The following is a 24,496-nucleotide window of genomic DNA, read 5'->3' as shown; positions in this document are numbered from 1 at the left end:
TTTTAGTCAGCGTTTAGACAGAAACATGAGGTCAGACGTTTCCTCCTGCTGTTGCCGTGGTGAGAGGGATTAAAGTTCTCTTCTGTTGTGGTCCAGCAAAAGGAAACAAGCAGCACTCTCTCACACACACACTTACACACACACACACACAGACACACACACACTTACACACACACACACACAGACACACACACACACACTTACACAAACACACACACACACAGACACACAGACACACACACACACACACACACACACACTTACACACACACACACACACAGCAGACACACACACACACCCACACACACACTTACACACACACACACACACAGCAGACACACACACACACAGACACACACACACACACACACACTTACACACACACACACACACAGCAGACACACACACAGTGATACAGCCAACAGAGATAACTTTGAAAATGATGAGTAAGGCAAGGGGAACAGAACGAGGGAGCAGCTGTCTGTCTCTGCCAGAGAGCTTGTTTGTCTCCTAAAGTGAGACGTCTGTTAGAGAGGAGAACAGAGCTGTCTCTCTCTCTGCCAGAGAGCTTGTTTGTCTCCTAAAGTCAGACGTCTGTTAGAGAGGAGAACAGAGCTGTCTCTCTCTCTGCCAGAGAGCTTGTTTGTCTCCTAAAGTCAGACGTCTGTTAGAGAGGAGAACAGAGCTGTCTCTCTCTGCCAGAGAGCTTGTTTGTCTCCTAAAGTCAGACGTCTGTTAGAGAGGAGAACAGAGCTGTCTCTCTCTGCCAGAGAGCTTGTTTGTCTCCTAAAGTCAGACGTCTGATAGAGAGGAGAACAGAGCTGTCTGTCTCTGCCAGAGAGCTTGTTTGTCTCCTAAAGTCAGACGTCTGTTAGAGAGGAGAACAGAGCTGTCTCTCTCTGCCAGAGAGCTTGTTTGTCTCCTAAAGTCAGACGTCTGTTAGAGAGGAGAACAGAGCTGTCTCTCTCTGCCAGAGAGCTTGTTTGTCTCCTGAAGTCAGACGTCTGTTAGAGAGGAGAACAGAGCTGTCTCTCTCTGCCAGAGAGCTTGTTTGTCTCCTAAAGTCAGACGTCTGTTAGAGAGGAGAACAGAGCTGTCTCTCTCTGCCAGAGAGCTTGTTTGTCTCCTGAAGTCAGACGTCTGTTAGAGAGGAGAACAGAGCTGTCTCTCTCTCTGCCAGAGAGCTTGTTTGTCTCCTAAAGTCAGATCTGTTTCAATGAGACAAATGAATGAGAAATGCTGCTCTAGTTAAACCCTAAACCGGGGGGAATCAAATGGAAATGTGCAAACCTATGTGATAGATGTCATCCTGGAGTACCCATCGTAGTCAGCCAATTAGAGAATAGTTTCAACACACATACTTCCCTACCAGGCAAAAAGACAGTCACTGCTCATCGTGTGGAACTGAGAAAAATATATTTTATTTACCTCGGTTTCACAGTAACTTTATACAGTTACTGCTAACATGACCACATTTTCTCCTGAACACATTACAGTAGAGGAACACATTACAGTAGAGGAACACATTACAGTAGAGGAACACATTACAGTAGAGGAACACATTACAGTAGAGGAACACAATACAGTAGAGGAACACAATACAATAGAGGAACACATTACAGTAGAGGAACACATTACAGTAGAAGAACACATTACACAATACAGTAGAGGAACACATTACAGTAGAGGAACACATTACACAATACAGTAGAGGAACACATTACAGTAGAGGAACACATTACAGTAGAGGAACACATTACAGTAGAGGAACACATTACAGTAGAGGAACACATTACAGTAGAGGAACACATTACAGTAGAGGAACACAATACAGTAGAGGAACACATTACAGTAGAGGAACACATTACAGTAGAGGAACACATTACAGTAGAGAAACACAATACAATAGAGGAACACATTACAGTAGAGGAACACATTACAGTAGAGGAACACATTACAGTAGAGGAACACATTACAGTAGAGGAACACAATACAGTAGAGGAACACAATACAGTAGAGGAACACAATACAGTAGAGGAACACAATACAGTAGAGGAACACATTACAGTAGAGGAACACATTACAGTAGAGGAACACATTACAGTAGAGGAACACAATACAGTAGAGGAACACATTACAGTAGAGGAACACAATACAGTAGAGGAACACATTACAGTAGAGGAACACATTACAGTAGAGGAACACATTACAGTAAAGGAACACATTACAGTAGAGGAACACATAAACAGTAGAGGAACACATAAACAGTAGAGGAACACATTACAGTAGAGGAACACAATACAGTAGAGGAACACAATACAGTAGAGTCCAAACAGTCCAAACAGAAACCTCTGTATCACGGGACCTCTGCTGACATGTACCGACATGTACCAAGTGGTATTGTGTTGGCGTTGCCAGGCCATATGTGTTGAATCAGATTACAGGCCTGTCTCGGCATCATGAGGTGTTATAGAATGTACAGGTCTTCTATCTGCAGTAACCTAACAGGGTTCTGTCACCTAGGGTAACCGTATTCTAATCTGTTGCCATGCCACCACCGTGCTGTTATATCATCCTCTTCCTGATGATGATACTATAAAAAGACACGGGTATCCTGGGAAACAGTGTGGATCTTCCCACAGCACTTTCTCTCCTTCAAACTCTCTCTCTCTCCCCCCTTCTTTGCTCTTCCTCCTCTCTCTCTCTCCTTCAATCTCTCTCTCCTTTGATCTCTCTCTCCTTCGATCTCTCTATTTCTCACCTTTTCTCATTTCTCTCTGTCTCTCTCTCTCTCTCTCACTCACTCTTCCCCTCCTCTCTTTTTCTCCACCCTTTCCCACTCCATCCTCTCCCACTTTCTCTGTGTTGCTCTCTCCACCTACTCCCTCTCTATCCACCCTTCCCCCCTCCTCCCTTAATTTATCTCTCTCTCTGTCTCTCTCTGTGTGTTTCTCTCTCTGTGTGTGTCTCTGTCTCTCTTTGTGTCTCTCTCTCTGTCTCTCTCTCTGTCTCTGTCTTTCTCTGTGTCTCTCTCTGTCTGTCTCTGTCTCTCTCTCTCCCTCTCTCTCTCCCTCTCTCTCTCTGTCTCTCTCTCTCTCTCTGTCTCTCTCTCTGTCTCTCTCTCTGTCTCTCTCTCTGTCTCTCTCTCTGTCTCTGTCTCTCTGTCTCTCTCTCTCTCTCTGTCTCTCTCTCTCTCTGTATCTCTCTCTCTCTCTCTCTCTCTCTCTCTCTCTCTGTCTCTCTCTCTCTCTCTCTCTCTCTCTCTCTCTCTCCTCTCTCTGTCTCCCTCTCTCTCTCTCTCCTCTCTCTGTCTCCCTGTGGTGATGATGAAGGTGGTTAATATCAGAGGAGACACTCTGAGGGTGACTGTAAAGCCTCATCTCATCCATCTTCATATAGCGGAGAAGCTTCTACTGTAGTTTGTGTAACAGAACACATCAACAAACAGCCCACTGCTTTGTGACGTCCAAAAGATAAACCTGTGTCTCTGTAAGGCCAACCCTATAGGCCAACCCTGTAGGCCAACCCTATAGGCCAACCCTATAGGCCAACCCTGTAGGCCAACCCTGTAGGCCAACCCTATAGGCCAACCCTATAGGCCAGCCCTATAGGCCAACCCTATAGGCCACCCCTATAGGCCACCCCTATAGGCCAACCCTATTGGCCAACCCTGTGGCCAACCCTATAGGCCAACCCTATAGGCCACCTCTATAGGCCACCCCTATAGGCCAGCCCTATAGGCCAACCCTATAGGCCAACCCTATAGGCCAGGCCTATAGGCCAACCCTATAGGCCAACCCTATAGGCCAACCCTATAGGCCAACCCTATAGGCCAGCCCTATAGGCCAGCCCTATAGGCCAACCCTATAGGCCAACCCTATAGGCCAACCCTATAGGCCAACTCTATAGGCCACCTCTATAGGCCACCCCTATAGGCCAGCCCTATAGGCCAACCCTATAGGCCAACCCTATAGGCCAACCCTATAGGCCAACCCTATAGGCCAACTCTTTAGGCCACCTCTATAGGCCAGCCCTATAGGCCAGCCCTATAGGCCAACCCTATAGGCCAGCCCTATAGGCCAGCCCTATAGGCCAACCCTATAGGCCAACCCTATAGGCCAACCCTATAGGCCAACCCTATAGGCCAGCCCTATAGGCCAGCCCTATAGGTCAACCCTATAGGCCAACCCTATAGGCCAGCCCTGTCCATCATCACACATGTGGCCCATTGTATTAGTTGAGTCAGTAGCAGCTTCCTCACCACTGTAGCACATACAAATCCTTAGCATAGAAACATGGGAATATACTATATCTGGAATTGTCAATAAAAAGCTGTTGAAAACGACACATTATGTTGAAAAATTGTTCCAGGACCTGTTATAACTGGGTCAGTCTCTATAGTTCCAGGACCTGTTATAACTGGGTCAGTCTCTATAGTTCCAGGACCTGTTATAACTGGGTCAGTCTCTATAGTTCCAGGACCTGTTATAACTGGGTCAGTCTCTATAGTTCCAGGACCTGTTATAACTGGGTCAGTCTCTATAGTTCCAGGACCTGTTATAACTGGGTCAGTCTCTATAGTTCCAGGACCTGTTATAACTGGGTCAGTCTCAATTGTTTCCTGTTTTATAAGCATGATTTCGGTCTTGAATACACGTCTAGTTGGTGAATGTTGCAAAATATTGCATTAATTAAAAGTGATATAGTATAGTGTGTCTGGGCTCTGTATCTATCAGTATGTCTGGGCTCTGTATCTATCAGTATGTCTGGGCTCTGTATCTATCAGTATGTCTGGGCTCTGTATGTATCTGTATGTCTGGGCTCTGTTACTATCTGTATGTCTGGGCTCTGTATCTATCTGTATGTCTGGGCTCTGTATCTATCTGTGTATCTGGACTGTATCTATCAGTATGTCTGGGCCAGAGTTCCCTCTGTATAGTATAGGAGACTACTGCTGTACAAGGTCAGAGTTCCCTCTGTATAGGAGACTACTGCTGTACAAGGCCAGAGTTCCCTCTGTATAGGAGACTACTGCTGTACAAGGCCAGAGTTCCCTCTGTATAGGAGACTACTGCTGTACAAGGCCAGAGTTCCCTCTGTATAGAAGACTACTGCTGTACAAGGTCAGAGTTCCCTCTGTATAGAAGACTACTGCTGTACAAGGCCAGAGTTCCCTTTGTATAGAAGACTACTGCTGTACAAGGCCAGAGTTCCCTCTGTATAGGAGACTAGAACACTCAGAGGACTTGTGTAGGTTAATGCAGACATTGTCCCTCTCCCTCTCACTCTCCCTCTCTCACACACACACTACCTTCTCTACCAGAGACTTCACACCCCTCTTTGTTGTCAGAGTAAACCCTTTAGTCAGGCTTTTGGCTGCTGTGAATATGTAAGCCATAAAGACACTGTAGCGGTGAGGGTGGAGTGTCTGTTGGCTGTGGAAGTGTATACTGTAAATAAGCCCTCTTTGTGTGCCTGCATGCAGCCAGAGACCTGCACTAAATCCATTGTAACAGGATTACATTTTTTCTTTGTGTGCCTTTACCTTATTTACGCATATTAATCCACAAGCATGTGTATTTTTTTATTGGATTTTATTTTATTCAAAACTTGAAGAATATTTGTTTTTATATGAACAAAGGAACAGTTGTATGTTCAAACCTGGGAAGGAGGAAGTAAAGGGGGGCACTATATCATTTGTTGGAATATTCTACTCATTCTTGGAGAGACATTACTGCAAAGCAGTGGTTTTCTAACCTGTCCTCGGTGACCCCCTGACCTCTCCTCGGTGACCCCCTGACCTCTCCTCGGTGCCCCCCTGACCTCTCCTCGGTGACCCCTGACATTTTACAATGTTGTGGCTCTGAAATATCACACCTGAATCACGTGATCAAGGACTTGTTGATTCACCTGATCAAGGACTCTGTGATTCACCTGACGAGTTGATTCAACCTGATCAAGGACTCTGTGATTCACCTGACGAGTTGATTCAACCTGATCAAGGACTCTGTGATTCACCTGACGAGTTGATTCAACCTGATCAAGGACTCTGTGATTCACCTGACGAGTTGATTCAACCTGATTAAGGACTGTGATTCAGCTGACGAGTTGATTCAACCTAATTAAGGGCTCTGTGATTCACCTGATTAAGGACTCTGTGATTCAGCTGAGGAGTTGATTCACCTGATCAAAGACTCTGTGATTCACCTGACGAGTTGATTCAGGTGCTCTGGAATAGATCCAGAACGTGACTTGGGGTCCCAGAGGAGACGACAGATCCCTGCTATAAGGCGCTGCCACCTAATTGCACTTAAACCATTGGCTGTCAGCCTGTTATAAAGTCAAACACTATCCGTTACCAGAGCCTCCTGGCTGGAGAAAAACTAACTCTCCAAGATGATTGGCTGTAGAAAAACTAACCCTCCAAGATGATTGGCTGTAGGGACACTCAGCCTGTTATAAAGTCAAATACGATCCGTTACCAGAGCCTCCTGGCTGGAGAAAAACTAACTCTCCAAGATGATTGGCTGTAGGGATACTCAGCCTGTTATAAAGTCTAACACGATCCGTTACCAGAGCGTCCTGGCTGTAGAAAAACTAACTCTCCAAGATGATTGGCTGTAGAAAAACTAACCCTCCAAGATGATTGGCTGTAGGGACACTCAGCCTGTTATAAAGTCAAATACGATCCGTTACCAGAGCCTCCTGGCTGGAGAAACACTAACTCTCCAAGATGATTGGCTGTAGGGACACTCAGCCTGTTATAAAGTCAAATACGATCCGTTACCAGAGCCTCCTGGCTGGAGAAAAACTAACTCTCCAAGATGATTGGCTGTCGCCCCTTGGGAATACACTTCCTCCAGTGACCAGACGGAGCTGCAGTGCATTCTGAAAGTATTCAGACACCGTCCCTTTTTCCACAGTTTGTACGTCACAGCCTTATTCTGGATTAAAGTCATAAAATAAAAAAAATCCTCATTAGTGTACACACAATACCACATAATGACAAGCGAAAACAGGTTTTTTGAAATTTTTGCAAATGTATTAAAAAACAGAAATACCTTATTTACATAAGTATTCAGACCCTTTGCTATGAGACTCTAAATTGATCTCAGGTGCATCCTGTTTCCATTGATCATCCTTGAGATGTTTCTTCAACTTGATTGGAGTCAACCTGTGATTAATTCAATTGATTGGACATGATTTGGAAAGGCACACACCTGTCTATATAAGGTCCCACAGTTGACAGTGTATGTCAGAGCAAAAACCAAGCCAGGAGGTTGAAGGAATTGTCCGTAGAGCTCTGAGACAGGATTGTGTCGAGGCACAGATCTGGGGAAGGTACCAAAACATTTCTGCATCATTGAAGGTCACCAAGAACACAGTGGCCTCCATCATTCTTAAATGGAAGACGTTTGGAAGAACCAGACTCTTCCTAGAGATGGCCGCCCGGCCAAACTGAGCAATCGGGGGAGAAAGGCCTTTGTCTGGAAGGAACTTATCTGATAAGTTTGCTCTTAGAACCCAGTAAAGGCTGTTCTTGGGTAGTGGAATGACTTTGGCTTCCCTCCCGGCCTGAGGACAAAGACTTTCCTCTCGGCTCAGATTAAAGATATGACAGATAGGAGTGGCTATAGAGTCAGCCACCGTCCTCAGTAGCTTTACATCTAAGTTGTCAATGCCAGGAGGTAGGTCATTATTGATCAATAATTGAAAAAATAATCTACCTCTCCCACACTAACTTTACAACATAAAAATATGCAATGCTTTTCTTTCATTATTCTTATTTTTTATGCATGAATGTGAACGCTCACTGTTCGTTGTCGGCATTTCCTGCCTATATTTGCCCACTTTGCCAAAGAAGTAATCATTAAAATAATTGGCAACATCAAATGGTTTTGTGATGAGCCATCTGATTCGATGAAAGATGGAGTTGAATTTGTCTTTCTGCCCATCATTTCATTTAAAGTTCTCCAAAGTTTTTCCCCCATCATTCTCTTCTTATCATTGTTTTTGGCTTCATAATACCGTTTCTTCTTCTTCTTCTTTGTTGAGTTTAGTCACATCATTTCTCAATGTGCAGGAAGTCAGCCAGTCAGATGTGCAGCCAGACTTATTAGCCGCTCCTTTAGCCCCATCTCTTTCAACCATACAGTTTGTTCAATTCCTCATCAAATCCATGGAGCCTTAACAGTTCTAACAGGAAGTTAGTTAACAGGTGCATGTTGATCAGGAAGTGGCTCTTTAGACACCCGTTCCTGTTAGATGGTGTCATGCTGTTATACTATGTGTTGAATCACTTGACCGTGTCATTAGGGCATGGTGGTCACATGTTATGATGTATATAATCTATAATGTGTATCTTTGCTCTCTCATTACTAGGTGGTCACATGTTGTGATGTATAGAATCTATAATGTGGGTCTTTGCATGTACTTTCTCATAGGGCTCATAAAGGCTAGACTCAGACATTTACTATAGACATGTAATCCCCTAGATTTGTATGTATTTATTTAACCTTTATTTAACTCGGCTAGTCAGTTAAGAATAAATTCTTATTTTACAATGACGGCCTACCCCGGCCAAACCCTCCCCTAACCTGGACGATGCTGGGCCAATTGTGCGTCGCCCTGGCTACCTACCTGCCTACCTACCTACCTACCTACCTACCTACCTGCCTGCCTGCCTACTTGTACACTCTCTATAAGTCCCGTGTCAGTATTGTGTCAGTCCTGTATCAGTATTGTGTCAGTCCTTTGTCAGTCCTGTGTCCGTCATATGTCCGTCATGTGTCAGTCCTGTGTCAGTCCCGTGTCAATCCCGTGTCAGTCCCGTGTCAGTCCTGTGTCAGTCCCGTGTCAGTCCCGTGTCAGTCCCGTGTCAGTCCCGTGTCAGTCCCGTGTCAGTCCCGTGTCAGTCCCGTGTCAGTCCCGTGTCAGTCCCGTGTCAGTCCTGTGTCAGTATTGTGTCAGTCCCGTGTCAGTCCCGTGTCAGTCCCATGTCAGTCCCGTGTCAGTATTGTGTCAGTCCTGTGTCAGTATTGTGTCAGTCCTGTGTCAGTCCTGTGTCAGTCCTGTGTCAGTATTGTGTCAGTCCTGTGTCAGTATTGTGTCAGTCCCGTGTCCGTCCTGTGTCAGTACTGTGTCAGTCCTGTGTCAGTCCTGTGTCAGTACTGTGTCAGTCCTGTGTCAGTCCTGTGTCAGTCCCGTGTCAGTATGGTGTCAGTCCTGTGTCAGTCCCGTGTCAGTCCCGTGTCAGTATTGTGTCAGTCCTGTGTCAGTCCCGTGTCAGTCCCGTGTCAGTCCCGCGTCAGTCCCGTGTCAGTATTGTGTCAGTCCTGTGTCAGTCCCGTGTCAGTCCCGCGTCAGTCCCGTGTCAGTATTGTGTCAGTCCTGTGTCAGTCCTGTGTCAGTCCCGTGTCAGTCCCGTGTCAGTCCCGCGTCAGTCCCGTGTCAGTCCCGCGTCAGTCCCGTGTCAGTCCTGTGTCAGTCCCGTGTCAGTATTGTGTCAGTCCTGTGTCAGTCCCGTGTCAGTCCCGTGTCAGTCCCGTGTCAGTATTGTGTCAGTCCCGTGTCAGTCCCGTGTCAGTCCCGTGTCAGTCCCGTGTCAGTCCCGTGTCAGTATTGTGTCAGTATTGTGTCAGTCCCGTGTCAGTCCTGTGTCAGTATTGTGTCAGTCCCGTGTCAGTCCCGTGTCAGTCCCGTGTCAGTATTGTGTCAGTCCCGTGTCAGTATTGTGTCAGTCCCGTGTCAGTCCCGTGTCAGTCCCGTGTCAGTCCCGTGTCAGTCCCGTGTCAGTCCCGCGTCAGTCCCGCGTCAGTCCCGGGTCAGTCCCGTGTCAGTCCTGTGTCAGTCCCGGGTCAGTCCCGTGTCAGTCCTGTGTCAGTCCTGTGTCAGTCCTGTGTCAGTCCTGTGTCAGTCCTGTGTCAGTCCTGTGTCAGTCCTGTGTCAGTATTGTGTCAGTCCTGTGTCAGTCCTGTGTCAGTCCTGTGTCAGTCCTGGGTCAGTCCTGCGTCAGTCCTGCGTCAGTATTGTGTCAGTCCTGCGTCCGTCCCGCGTCCGTCCCGTGTCCGTCCTGTGTCCGTCCTGTGTCCGTCCCGTGTCAGTCCCGTGTCAGTCCCGTGTCAGTCCCGTGTCAGTCCCGTGTCCGTCCTGTGTCAGTCCTGTGTCAGTATTGTATCAGTCCTGTGTCAGTCCTGTGTCAGTATTGTATCAGTCCCGTGTCAGTCCTGTGTCCGTCCCGTGTCAGTCCCGTGTCAGTCCCGTGTCAGTCCCGTGTCCGTATTGTGTCAGTCCTGTGTCAGTCCTGTGTCAGTCCTGTGTCAGTCCTGTGTCAGTCCTGTGTCAGTCCCATGTCAGTCCCGTGTCAGTCCCGTGTCAGTCCCGCGTCAGTCCTGTGTCAGTATTGTGTCAGTCCTGTGTCAGTCCTGTGTCAGTCCTGTGTCAGTCCTGTGTCAGTCCTGTGTCAGTCCTGTGTCAGTATTGTGTCAGTCCTGTGTCAGTATTGTGTCAGTCCCGTGTCCGTCCTGTGTCAGTACTGTGTCAGTCCTGTGTCAGTACTGTGTCAGTCCTGTGTCAGTCCTGTGTCAGTCCCGTGTCAGTATGGTGTCAGTCCTGTGTCAGTCCCGTGTCAGTCCCGTGTCAGTATTGTGTCAGTCCTGTGTCAGTCCCGTGTCAGTCCCGTGTCAGTCCCGCGTCAGTCCCGTGTCAGTCCCGTGTCAGTCCCGTGTCAGTATTGTGTCAGTCCTGTGTCAGTCCCGTGTCAGTCCCGTGTCAGTCCTGTGTCAGTCCCGTGTCAGTCCCGTGTCAGTCCCGTGTCAGTCCCGTGTCAGTCCCGTGTCAGTCCCGTGTCAGTATTGTGTCAGTATTGTGTCAGTCCCGTGTCAGTCCTGTGTCAGTATTGTGTCAGTCCCGTGTCAGTCCCGTGTCAGTATTGTGTCAGTCCCGTGTCAGTCCCGTGTCAGTCCCGTGTCAGTCCCGTGTCAGTCCCGCGTCAGTCCTGTGTCAGTATTGTGTCAGTCCTGTGTCAGTCCTGTGTCAGTCCTGTGTCAGTCCTGTGTCAGTCCTGTGTCAGTCCTGTGTCAGTATTGTGTCAGTCCTGTGTCAGTATTGTGTCAGTCCCGTGTCCGTCCTGTGTCAGTACTGTGTCAGTCCTGTGTCAGTACTGTGTCAGTCCTGTGTCAGTCCTGTGTCAGTCCCGTGTCAGTATGGTGTCAGTCCTGTGTCAGTCCCGTGTCAGTCCCGTGTCAGTATTGTGTCAGTCCTGTGTCAGTCCCGTGTCAGTCCCGTGTCAGTCCCGCGTCAGTCCCGTGTCAGTCCCGTGTCAGTCCCGTGTCAGTATTGTGTCAGTCCTGTGTCAGTCCCGTGTCAGTCCCGTGTCAGTCCTGTGTCAGTCCCGTGTCAGTCCCGTGTCAGTCCCGTGTCAGTCCCGTGTCAGTCCCGTGTCAGTCCCGTGTCAGTATTGTGTCAGTATTGTGTCAGTCCCGTGTCAGTCCTGTGTCAGTATTGTGTCAGTCCCGTGTCAGTCCCGTGTCAGTATTGTGTCAGTCCCGTGTCAGTCCCGTGTCAGTCCCGTGTCAGTCCCGTGTCAGTCCTGTGTCAGTCCTGTGTCAGTCCCGCGTCAGTCCCGCGTCAGTCCCGGGTCAGTCCCGTGTCAGTCCCGTGTCAGTCCCGTGTCAGTCCTGTGTCAGTCCTGTGTCAGTCCCGCGTCAGTCCCGCGTCAGTATTGTGTCAGTCCTGTGTCAGTCCTGTGTCAGTCCCGTGTCAGTCCCGTGTCAGTCCCGCGTCAGTCCCGTGTCAGTCCCGCGTCAGTCCCGTGTCAGTCCTGTGTCAGTCCCGTGTCAGTATTGTGTCAGTCCTGTGTCAGTCCCGTGTCAGTCCCGTGTCAGTCCTGTGTCAGTATTGTGTCAGTCCCGTGTCAGTCCCGTGTCAGTCCCGTGTCAGTCCCGTGTCAGTCCCGTGTCAGTATTGTGTCAGTATTGTGTCAGTCCCGTGTCAGTCCTGTGTCAGTATTGTGTCAGTCCCGTGTCAGTCCCGTGTCAGTCCCGTGTCAGTATTGTGTCAGTCCCGTGTCAGTCCCGTGTCAGTCCCGTGTCAGTCCCGTGTCAGTCCTGTGTCAGTCCTGTGTCAGTCCCGCGTCAGTCCCGCGTCAGTCCCGGGTCAGTCCCGTGTCAGTCCTGTGTCAGTCCTGTGTCAGTCCTGTGTCAGTCCTGTGTCAGTCCTGTGTCAGTATTGTGTCAGTCCTGTGTCAGTCCTGTGTCAGTCCTGGGTCAGTCCTGCGTCAGTCCTGTGTCAGTATTGTGTCAGTCCTGCGTCCGTCCCGCGTCCGTCCCGTGTCCGTCCCGTGTCCGTCCTGTGTCCGTCCCGTGTCAGTCCCGTGTCCGTCCTGTGTCCGTCCTGTGTCAGTCCTGTGTCAGTATTGTATCAGTCCTGTGTCAGTCCTGTGTCAGTATTGTATCAGTCCCGTGTCAGTCCTGTGTCCGTCCCGTGTCAGTCCCGTGTCAGTCCCGTGTCAGTCCCGTGTCCGTATTGTGTCAGTCCTGTGTCAGTCCTGTGTCAGTCCTGTGTCAGTCCTGTGTCAGTCCCGTGTCAGTCCCATGTCAGTCCCGTGTCAGTCCCGTGTCAGTCCCGCGTCAGTCCTGTGTCAGTATTGTGTCAGTCCTGTGTCAGTCCTGTGTCAGTCCTGTGTCAGTCCTGTGTCAGTCCTGTGTCAGTATTGTGTCAGTCCTGTGTCAGTATTGTGTCAGTCCCGTGTCCGTCCTGTGTCAGTACTGTGTCAGTCCTGTGTCAGTACTGTGTCAGTCCTGTGTCAGTCCTGTGTCAGTCCTGTGTCAGTCCCGTGTCAGTATGGTGTCAGTCCTGTGTCAGTCCCGTGTCAGTCCCGTGTCAGTATTGTGTCAGTCCTGTGTCAGTCCCGTGTCAGTCCCGTGTCAGTCCCGCGTCAGTCCCGTGTCAGTCCTGTGTCAGTCCCGTGTCAGTATTGTGTCAGTCCCGTGTCAGTCCCGTGTCAGTCCTGTGTCAGTATTGTGTCAGTCCCGTGTCAGTCCCGTGTCAGTCCCGTGTCAGTATTGTGTCAGTCCCGTGTCAGTATTGTGTCAGTCCCGTGTCAGTCCCGTGTCAGTCCCGTGTCAGTATTGTGTCAGTCCCGTGTCAGTCCCGTGTCAGTCCCGTGTCAGTCCCGTGTCAGTCCCGTGTCAGTCCCGTGTCAGTCCTGTGTCAGTCCCGCGTCAGTCCCGCGTCAGTCCCGCGTCAGTCCCGGGTCAGTCCCGTGTCAGTCCCGTGTCAGTCCCGTGTCAGTCCCGTGTCAGTCCTGTGTCAGTCCTGTGTCAGTATTGTGTCAGTCCTGTGTCAGTCCTGTGTCAGTCCTGTGTCAGTCCTGTGTCAGTCCTGGGTCAGTCCTGCGTCAGTCCTGTGTCAGTATTGTGTCAGTCCTGCGTCCGTCCCGCGTCCGTCCCGTGTCCGTCCCGTGTCCGTCCCGTGTCCGTCCCGTGTCAGTCCCGTGTCAGTCCCGTGTCAGTCCCGTGTCCGTCCTGTGTCCGTCCTGTGTCAGTCCTGTGTCAGTATTGTATCAGTCCTGTGTCAGTCCTGTGTCAGTATTGTATCAGTCCCGTGTCAGTCCTGTGTCCGTCCCGTGTCAGTCCCGTGTCAGTCCCGTGTCAGTCCCGTGTCAGTATTGTGTCAGTCCTGTGTCAGTCCTGTGTCAGTCCTGTGTCAGTCCTGTGTCAGTCCCGTGTCAGTCCCATGTCAGTCCCGTGTCAGTCCCGTGTCAGTCCCGCGTCAGTCCTGTGTCAGTATTGTGTCAGTCCCGTGTCAGTCCCTTGTCAGTCCCATGTCAGTCCTGCATCAGTCCTGGGTCAGTCCTGTGTCAGTCCCGTGTCAGTCCCGTGTCAGTCCTGCGTCAGTATTGTGTCAGTCCTGTGTCCGTATTGTGTCAGTCCCGTGTCAGTCCCGTGTCAGTCCCGTGTCAGTCCCGTGTCAGTCCCGTGTCAGTCCCGTGTCAGTTCTGCGTCAGTCCTGTGTCAGTTTTGTGTCAGTCCTGTGTCAGTCCTGTGTTAGTATTGTGTCAGTCCTGTGTCAGTATTGTGTCAGTCCTGGGTCAGTCCCGTGTCAGTCCTGTGTCAGTATTGTGTCAGTCCTGTGTACTCTTAGCGTTGCTGTGTCGTGTAAAGAAGCAGTGTGATAACGGAAGAAAACACACAGTGTGTCTAGAGAGTAGGAACACGGGGCAGTGAGGTGACTATGGCAACCAGGCCTTCTACATTCTACCGGGGATTTAATGAACACGGTCAAGTTCCCTTGGCTTTCTCAGCAGGCGTGGGTTCTACAGACACACACACACACACACACACACACACACACACACACACACACACACACACACACAATGACTTGCTGTGAGCTCAGCCGTACTTAACAGTGCTAAGTTCCAGTGTTTACCTGACACCAGTAGGAGAGGAATGTTATGGGGGTTTGTGTCCATTTTGTTGTGTTGAGGTCCCTTACTTGACGTGTGTGTGTGTGTGTGTGTGTGTGTGTGTGTGTGTGTGTGTGTGTGTGTGTGTGTGTGTGTGTGTGTGTGTGTGTGTGTGTGTGTGTGTGTGTGTTCAAATCCCATAGGATAACTGGTGTGTCCATTGAGAGTGTGTGTGTTCAAATCCCATAGGATAACTGGTGTGTCCATTGAGAGTGTGTGTGTTCAAATCCCATAGGATAACTGGTGTGTCCATTGAGAGTGTGTGTGTTCAAACCCCTTAGGATGACTGGTGTGTCCATTGTGTGTTTCCAGATCCCTTACCTAGCTGATGGAGTTCGTATCCATGGAGAGAAAGTGACTGAGGCTCTGAGGCCTTTCCATGACCGCCTGGAGGCCTGCTTCAAACAGCTCAGAGAGAAAGTGGAGAAACAGTACGGAGTCAAGACACTGGTAATATCTCTCTCCTGTGCTCTCGTCTCCTCTCTCCTCTCTTCTCCTCTCGTCTCCTCTCTTCTCCTCTCGTCTCCTCTCTCCTATGCACTCTTCTCCTCTCTCCTCGCTCCTCTCTTATCCGCTCTCTTCTCATCTCATCTCTTCTCTTTCTCCTCTTCTCCGCTCTCTTCTCCTCTCTTCTCCTCTCGTCTCCTCTCCTATGCTCTCATCTCCTCTCTCCGTTTCTCCTCTCTCCTCGCTTCTCCTCTCTCTTCTCCTCTCTCCTATGCTCTCGTCTCCTCTCTCCTCTCTTCTCATCTCTTCTCTGTTCTCCTCTCTTCTCATCTCTTCTCTGCTCTCCTCCCTTCTCATCTCTTCTCTGTTTTCCTCTTCTCTCTTCTCCTCTCTTCTCTGCTCTCCTCTTCTCTCTTCTCCTCCTCTCGTCTCCTCTCTCCTCTCTTCTCATCTCTTCTCTGTTCTCCTCTCTTCTCATCTCTTCTCTGTTCTCCTCTTCTCTCTTCTCCTCCTCTCTTCTCTGCTCTCCTCTCTTCTCATCTCTTCTCTGCTCTCCTCTCTTCTCCTCTCCTTCCTCTCTACGTCTCCTTTCTCTCTAGTCCTCTTTCCTCTTCTTCTGTCGCCTCATCCTACTCTCTCCTACTCATTTTAAATTGACATGTTAGTAATTTAGCAGACGCTCTTATCCAGAGCCACTTACAGTTAGTGCATTCATCTCACGGTAGCTTGGTGAGACAACCACATATCACAGGCATTTTCCCTCAATGACGTAGCTGTCAGTAGACTCCCGGCTAGAAGGGGGGGGGGGATGTTTTCAGAAGATGGGCAGGGACTCTGCTGTCCTAGCTTCAGGGGGAAGATGGGCAGGGACTCTGCTGTCCTAGCTTCAGGGGGAAGATGGACAGGGACTCTGCTGTCCTAGCTTCAGGGGGAAGATGGGCAGGGACTCTGCTGTCCTAGCTTCAGGGGGAAGATGGACAGGGACTCTGCTGTCCTAGCTTCAGGGGGAAGATGGACAGGGACTCTGCTGTCCTAGCTTCAGGGGGAAGATGGACAGGGACTCTGCTGTCCTAGCATCAGGGGGAAGATGGGCAGGGACTCTGCTGTCCTAGCTTCAGGGGGAAGATGGACAGGGACTCTGCTGTCCTAGCTTCAGGGGGAAGATGGGCAGGGACTCTGCTGTCCTAGCATCAGGGGGAAGATGGACAGGCACTCTGCTGTCCTAGCTTCAGGGGGAAGATGGACAGAGACTCTGCTGTCCTAGCTTCAGGGGGAAGATGGACAGGGACTCTGCTGTCCTAGCTTCAGGGGGAAGATGGACAGGGACTCTGCTGTCCTAGCTTCAGGGGGAAGATGGACAGGGACTCTGTTGTCCTAGCTTCAGGGGGAAGATGGGCAGGGACTCTGCTGTCCCAGCTTCAGGGGGAAGCTGGTTCCACCATTGAGGTGCCAGGACAGAGAAGAGCTTGGACTGGGCTGAGAGGGAGCTGCCCTCCCATAAGGGTGGGAGGGCCAAGAGACCAGAGGTGGTAGAACAGAGTGTTCGGGGTGTTGAGTTAGAGCCTGAAGGTAGGGAGGGTCTAGAGACCAGTGGTGGTAGAACAGAGTGTTCGGGGTGTTGAGTTAGAGCCTGAAGGTAGGGAGGGCCAAGAGACCAGAGGTGGTAGAACAGAGTGTTCGGGGTGTTGAGTTAGAGCCTGAAGGTAGGGAGGGCCAAGAGACCAGAGGTGGTAGAACAGGGTGTTCGGGGTGTTGAGTTAGAGCCTGAAGGTAGGGAGGGTCTAGAGACCAGAGGTGGTAGAACAGAGTGTTCGGGGGTGTTGAGTTAGAGCCTGAAGGTAGGGAGGGTCAAGAGACCAGAGGTGGTAGAACAGAGTGTTCGAGGTGTTGAGTTAGAGCCTGAAGGTAGGGAGGGCCAAGAGACCAGAGGTGGTAGAACAGAGTGTTCGGGGTATTGAGTTAGAGCCTGAAGGTAGGGAGGGTCAGGAGACCAGAGGTGGTAGAACAGAGTGTTCGGGGTGTTGAGTTAGAGCCTGAAGGTAGGGAGGGTCAAGAGACCAGAGGTGGTAGAACAGAGTGTTCGGGGTGTTGAGTTAGAGCCTGAAGGTAGGGAGGGCCAAGAGACGAGAGGTGGTAGAACAGAGTGTTCGGGGTGTTGAGTTAGAGCCTGAAGGTAGGGAGGGTCAAGAGACCAGAGGTGGTAGAACAGAGTGTTCGGGGTGTTGAGTTAGAGCCTGAAGGTAGGGAGGGCCAAGAGACCAGAGATGTAGTACTACCTACCAGACACTGGGCCCGGTCAGTATGGAAGAGCCCACACACACACACACAGTACCACCTACCAGACCCTGGGCCCGGTCAGTATTGAAGAACCCACACACACACACACACACAGTACTACCTACCAGACCCTGGGCCCGTTCAGTATGGAAGAACACACACACACACACACACACACACACACACACACACACACACACACACACAAACAGAATCGCCCCGAGACATGGATCTATAGATGCTATTGACACTGATGGGAGGAGGAGGGTATTGATCACTCAAAGATAGGAGGAGGATTAACATGGTATAAATTCACAAGGTGGACTATCATCACTGGCTCGTGTGTGTGTGTGTGTGTGTGTGTGTGTGTGTGTGTGTGTGTGTGTGTGTGTGTGTGTGTGTGTGTGTGTGTGTGTGTGTGTGTGTGTGTGTGTGTGTGTGTGTGCGCATGCGCACGGCAATAATGAATATGCTAAAAGGACAAAACAGCACAGCCATAGTACAACAGACAAGACTGACAGCAGCCCAGGTCTCTCTAGGAACTACTTCCCCAGGAACTTTAGCCAGGCTGACAGCAGCCCAGGTCTCTCTCTAGGAACTACTTCCCCAGGAACTTTAGCCAGGCTGACAGCAGCCCAGGTCTCTCTAGGAACTACGGCCCCAGGAACTTTAGCCAGGCTGACAGCAGCCCAGGTCTCTCTCTAGGAACTACTTCCCCAGGAACTTTAGCCAGGCTGACAGCAGCCCAGGTCTCTCTAGGAACTACGGCCCAGGAACTTTAGCCAGGCTGACAGCAGCCCAGGTCTCTCTAGGAACTACTTCCCCAGGAACTTTAGCCAGGCTGACAGCAGCCCAGGTCTCTCTAGGAACTACTTCCCCAGGAACTTTAGCCAGGCTGACAGCAGCCCAGGTCTCTCTAGGAACTACTTCCCCAGGAACTTTAGCCAGGCTGACAGCAGCCCAGGTCTCTCTCTAGGAACTACTTCCCCAGGAACTTTAGCCAGGCTGACAGCAGCCCAGGTCTCTCTTTAGGAACTACTGCCCCAGGAACTTTAGCCAGGCTGACAGCAGCCCAGGTCTCTCTCTAGGAACTACTGCCCCAGGAACTTTAGCCAGGCTGATAGCAGCCCAGGTCTCTCTCTAGGAACTACTGCCCCAGGAACTTTAGCCAGGCTGATAGCAGCCCAGGTCTCTCTCTAGGAACTACTGCCCCAGGAACTTTAGCCAGGCTGACAGCAGCCCAGGTCTCTCTCTAGGAACTACTGCCCCAGGAACTTTAGCCAGGCTGACAGCAGCCCAGGTCTCTCTCTAGGAACTACTTCCCCAGGAACTTTAGCCAGGCTGACAGCAGCCCAGGTCTCTCTCTAGGAACTACTGCCCCAGGAACTTTAGCCAGGCTGACAGCAGCCCAGGTCTCTCTCTAGGAACTACTGCCCCAGGAACTTTAGCCAGGCTGACAGCAGCCCAGGTCTCTCTCTAGGAACTACTGCCCCAGGAACTTTAGCCAGGCTGACAGCAGCCCAGGTCTCTCTCTAGGAACTACGGCCCCAGGAACTTTAGCCAGACTGACAGCAGCCCAGGACTCTCTCTAGGAACTACTGCCCCAGGAACTTTAGCCAGACTGACAGCAGCCCAGGTCTCTCTCTAGGAACTACTGCCCCAGGAACTTTAGCCAGACTGACAGCAGCCCAGGTCTCTCTCTAGGAACTACGGCCCCAGGAACTTTAGCCAGGCTGACAGCGGCCCAGGTCTCTCTAGGAACTACGGCCCCAGGAACTTTAGCCAGGCTGACAGTGGCCCAGGTCTCTCTAGGAACTACGGCCCCAGGAACTTTAGCCAGGCTGACAGCGGCCCAGGTCTCTCTAGGAACTACTGCCCCAGGAACTTTAGCCAGGCTGACAGCAGCCCAGGACTCTCTCTAGGAACTACTGCCCCAGGAACTTTAGCCAGGCTGACAGCAGCCCAGGTCTCTCTCTAGGAACTACGGCCCCAGGAACTTTAGCCAGGCTGACAGCAGCCCAGGTCTCTCTAGGAACTACGGCCCCAGGAACTTTAGCCAGGCTGACAGCAGCCCAGGTCTCTCTCTAGGAACTACGGCCCCAGGAACTTTAGCCAGGCTGACAGCAGCCCAGGTCTCTCTTGGAACTACGGCCCCAGGAACTTTAGCCAGGCTGACAGCAGCCCAGGTCTCTCTCTAGGAACTACGGCCCCAGGAACTTTAGCCAGGCTGACAGCAGCCCAGGTCTCTCTCTAGGAACTACTGCCCCAGGAACTTTAGCCAGGCTGACAGCAGCCCAGGTCTCTCTCTAGGAACTACGGCCCCAGAAACTTTAGCCAGGCTGACAGCAGCCCAGGTCTCTCTCAAGGAACTACTGCCCCAGGAACTTTAGCCAGGCTGACAGCAGCCCAGGTCTCTCTCAAGGAACTACTGCCCCAGGAACTTTAGCCAGACTGACAGCAGCCCAGGACTCTCCCAAGGAACTACTGCCCCAGGAACTTTAGCCAGACTGACAGCAGCCCAGGTCTCTCTCAAGGAACTACTGCCCCAGGAACTTTAGCCAGACTGACAGCAGCCCAGGACTCTCTCAAGGAACTACTGCCCCAGGAACTTTAGCCAGACTGACAGCAGCCCAGGTCTCTCTCTAGGAACTACTGCCCCAGGAACTTTAGCCAGACTGACAGCAGCCCAGGTCTCTCTCAAGGAACTACTGCCCCAGGAACTTTAGCCAGACTGACAGCAGCCCAGGTCTCTCTCTAGGAACTACGGCCCAGGAACTTTAGCCAGGCTGACAGCAGCCCAGGTCTCTCTCTAGGAACTACGGCCCAGGAACTTTAGCCAGACTGACAGCAGCCCAGGTCTCTCTCTAGGAACTACTGCCCCAGGAACTTTAGCCAGACTGACAGCAGCCCAGGTCTCTCTCAAGGAACTACTGCCCCAGGAACTTTAGCCAGACTGACAGCAGCCCAGGTCTCTCTCAAGGAACTACTGCCCCAGGAACTTTAGCCAGACTGACAGCAGCCCAGGTCTCTCTCTAGGAACTACGGCCCAGGAACTTTAGCCAGACTGACAGCAGCCCAGGTCTCTCTCTAGGAACTACTGCCCCAGGAACTTTAGCCAGACTGACAGCAGCCCAGGTCTCTCTCAAGGAACTACTGCCCCAGGAACTTTAGCCAGACTGACAGCAGCCCAGGTCTCTCTCAAGGAACTACTGCCCCAGGAACTTTAGCCAGACTGACAGCAGCCCAGGTCTCTCTCAAGGAACTACGGCCCTAGAAACAAAACTTTGTTATAGCCAGACTATATAGTCAGGACTCTACTCACTTCCTGTTTTTTGTAGCTCAATAATCTCACTCACTCTCTCTCTCTCTCTCTCTCTCTCTCTCTCTCTCTCTCTCTCTCTCTCTCTCTCTCTCTCTCTCTCTCTCTCTCTCTCTCTCTCTGTCTCTCTCTCTCTCTCTGTCTCTCTCTCTCACTCTCTCTCTCTCTCTGGTTCTCTCTCTCTCTGTCTCTCTTTCTCTCTCTCTCTCTCTCTTTCTCTCTCTCTGTCTCTCTCTGTCTCTCTCTGTCTCTCTGTCTCTCTCTCTCTCTCTGTCATGATTAAATGTGTTGTACATGATGTTGTCAGTGTGTTATTAATAAGGGTGTAGTAACTCCTTGTCACTAAACTGTGTTGTGTGTGTTTGTTTCTGCAGCCTGCGGTGGATGACAGGCGTGGGACCCGTCCTCGCTCTATGCTGCGTTCCTTCACCATGCCCTCACAACAGAGACCACTCTCTGTGGCTTCAGTCAACTCCATCTCCTCTGACAACTCCCCCTCCAGACCTGGCTCAGACGGGTAAGGACTGATACACACACACACAGAGAGACAGACATGTTTATGTGACCGATGGGGTCGTCCAGATAGAAACAGTAGAATGGGGACACACCTCTCTGAATTTCTAAACACACCGTCCAATAAGGGACCGGACACAAGGATGAACTTATGACTAATGGGAACGTCAGGAGAAAAGGGAATAATTTCACATTTCAGAACACCGCTTTCAATAATCAATCATCTACGTAAACAAACACACACACTTATGTGATGAGATCAATTTCTATTGATCAAAAGGATGATCAATAGAAACAGGATGCACCTGAGATCAATTTCGAGTCTCATAGCAAAGGGTCTGAATACTTATGTAAATGAGGTATTTCAGTTTTTTATTTATAAATGTGCAAAAATTTAAAAATATATATTTTCACTTTGTTATTATGGGATATTGTGTGTATATTGATTACTTTTTTATTTTATTTAATCCATTTTAGAATAACGTAACAAAATGTGCAAAAATCAATGGTTCTGAATACTTTTCGAAGTCCCTGTATGTTCATTCCTTCTCCCTGTTGTCCCTCCCAGCTTTGCCCTAGAGCCTCTCCTGCCAAAGAAGTTGCACTGCAAGTCCCAGGACAAGCTGGAGCGCGACGAGTCGGAGAGGAAGGACAAGAAGAAAGAGAAGAGGAACAGTAAACATCAGGAGATCTTTGACAAGGAGCTGAAGACCACCGACATCCCCCTGCAGCCTGCCGAGGCAGTCATACTGTCAGAGACGGTGAGGGGAAACTATCCTCTATCCTCTTCCCTCCTCTCCTCCCTCCTCTCCTCCCTCTCTCCCCCTGCAGCCCACCGAGGCAGTCATACTGTCAGAGACGGTGAGGGGAAACTATCCTCTATCCTCTTCCCTCCTCTCCTCCTCTCCTCTCCTCCCTCTCTCCCCCTGCAGCCCACCGAGGCAGTCATACTGTCAGAGACGGTGAGGGGGAAACTATCCTCTATCCTCTTCCCTCCTCTCCTCCCTCCTCTCCTCCCTCTCTCCCCCTGCAGCCCACCGAGGCAGTCATACTGTCAGAGACGGTGAGGGGAAACTATCCTCTATCCTCTTCCCTCCTCTCCTCTCCTCCCTCTCTCCCCCTGCAGCCCACCGAGGCAGCCATACTGTCAGAGACGGTGAGGGGGAAACTATCCTCTATCCTCTTCCCTCCTCTCCTCCTCTCCTCCCTCCCTCCCTCCCTCCCTCCCTCCCTCCCTCCCTCCTCTCTTCTTCCCCTCCCCCTGCCTCCCCCTCTTCTCTCTCTCTCTCCCTCCCTCCCTCCCTCCCTCCCTCCCTCCCTCCCTCTCCTCTCCTCATAATTATATTCCTCGGCTACTCTCCTCCCTCCCTCCTCTTCTCTTCAGTACAGCAGCAGAGCATCTAAGCCCTCTGCTCTGGCCCTTTGGGATGAAGCCACCAGTCGGTAATTCAATTAAGGAAATTATCAGAGTGTGGCCCCTAGATTCCCCTGGTGGCAGATCATCCAGCCAGTCGTCTGGCCCCTAGATTCCCCTGGTGGCAGATCAGCCAGCCAGTCGTCTGGCCCCTTGATTCCCCTGGTGGCAAATCATCCATCCCGCCAGTCGTCTGGCCCCTAGATTCCCCTGGTGGTAGATCAGCCAGCCAGTCGTCTGGCCCCTAGATTCCCCTGGTGGCAGATCAGCCAGCCAGTCGTCTGGCCCCTAGATTCCCCTGGTGGTAGATCATCCATCCCGCCAGTCGTCTGGCCCCTAGATTCCCCTGGTGGTAGATCAGCCAGCCAGTCGTCTGGCCCCTAGATTCCCCTGGTGGCAGATCAGCCAGCCAGTCGTCTGGCCCCTAGATTCCCCTGGTGGTAGATCATCCCGCCAGTCGTCTGGTTACTGATAGATCTTCTGCCTCGGGGCCTGAGAAGAGAGGAGAAAGGACTTTTTCATTGAACGTCATTGGCACAGGGAAGAGGCTAACAGCTGTACGTGACTGGATGTATTTCTACCAGAGGCGGGACGAAGCAGATACTGTCTCCGTTCAAAACATCCACTCTAAGGTTCACCCTGTTGTTGACTGACTGAGTTTTACTGTGGGGTCGATTGACAAATTAACTTGTGAATCAACAGCTGATTGTCTACAATAGATTTAAATGTGGGAGCTCTTTAAAACTTCTTCACAATACAGATTGAAATTATACCCTACCATGTGAAACCAATATTGAGGCACTAACCACAAATAAGATGCAGTAAGCTGACAGTAAACGTGAGTTTCAATCTCGACCCAGCTTTAGAAATACAAATAGCCTCTCTACATATTTGCATGTTCAGAGAGAAATACGATGAGCCAATCCCGACGAGGATACAAAAGCAATTCTCACTGTAAATGGTATTTAATTGCTCTCTCCTTCGTTATTCTTCAGTTTAGGTCTTTCAGTGCAGTACATTCACTTGGTTTTCTATTGTGATGTAGTTTAGATGGTGTTCTATTGTGATGTAGTTTAGATGGTTTTCTATTGTGATGTAGTTTAGATGGTTTTCTATTGTGATGTAGTTTAGATGGTTTTCTATTGTGATGTAGTTTAGATGGTGTTCTATTGTGATGTAGTTTAGATGGTTTTCTAGTGAGATGTAGTTTAGATGGTGTTCTATTGTGATGTAGTTTAGATGGTGTTCTATTGTGATGTAGTTTAGATGGTTTTCTATTGTGATGTAGTTTAGATGGTGTTCTATTGAGATGTAGTTTAGATGGTTTTCTATTGTGATGTAGTTTAGATGGTTTTCTATTGTGATGTAGTTTAGATGGTTTTCTATTGTGATGTAGTTTAGATGGTTTTCTATTGTGATGTAGTTTAGATGGTTTTCTATTGTGATGTAGTGAGATGTGGTTTTCTATTGTGATGTAGTGAGATGTGGTTTTCTATTGTGATGTAGTTTAGATGGTGTTCTATTGTGATGTAGTTTAGATGGTTTTCTATTGTGATGTAGTTTAGATGGTGTTCTATTATGATGTAGTTTAGATGGTTTTCTATTGTGATGTAGTTTAGATGGTTTTCTATTGTGATGTAGTTTAGATGGTTTTCTATTGAGATGTAGTGAGATGGTTTTCTATTGTGATGTAGTGAGATGGTTTTCTATTGTGATGTAGTGAGATATAGTTTAGATGGTTTTCTATTATGATGTAGTTTAGATGGTTTTCTATTGAGATGTAGTGAGATGTAGTTTAGGTGGTTTTCTATTGTGATGTAGTTTAGATGGTGTTCTATTGTGATGTAGTTTAGATGGTGTTCTATTGTGATGTAGTTTAGATGGTTTTCTATTGTGATGTAGTTTAGATGGTTTTCTATTGAGATGTAGTTTAGATGGTTTTCTATTGTGATGTAGTTTAGATGGTGTTCTATTGTGATGTAGTTTAGATGGTTTTGTATTGTGATGTAGTGAGATGTAGTTTAGATGGTGTTGTAGTGAGATGTAGTTTAGGTG

The 24,496-nt window shown here is 49.9% G+C and overlaps 1 protein-coding gene across 1 annotated transcript in view; it reads left to right on the top strand.

Moving 5' to 3' along the window:
- The window catches only part of LOC129846388 (dedicator of cytokinesis protein 1-like), a 99,346-nt gene that overhangs the window by 45,997 nt on the left and 28,853 nt on the right, over nucleotides 1-24,496 (top strand). Inside the window, exons 8-10 of the mRNA XM_055914317.1 lie at nucleotides 14,784-14,921; nucleotides 20,889-21,031; nucleotides 21,596-21,788. Coding sequence (XP_055770292.1) covers nucleotides 14,784-14,921; nucleotides 20,889-21,031; nucleotides 21,596-21,788 — 474 coding nt within the window. The remainder of the gene's footprint in view (nucleotides 1-14,783; nucleotides 14,922-20,888; nucleotides 21,032-21,595; nucleotides 21,789-24,496) is intronic.

Source organism: Salvelinus fontinalis, unplaced genomic scaffold (assembly GCF_029448725.1).
Source record: "Salvelinus fontinalis isolate EN_2023a unplaced genomic scaffold, ASM2944872v1 scaffold_0519, whole genome shotgun sequence".
NCBI classification, from domain to species: Eukaryota; Metazoa; Chordata; class Actinopteri; order Salmoniformes; family Salmonidae; genus Salvelinus; species Salvelinus fontinalis.
This window is presented reverse-complemented; position numbering and strand designations above follow the sequence as displayed.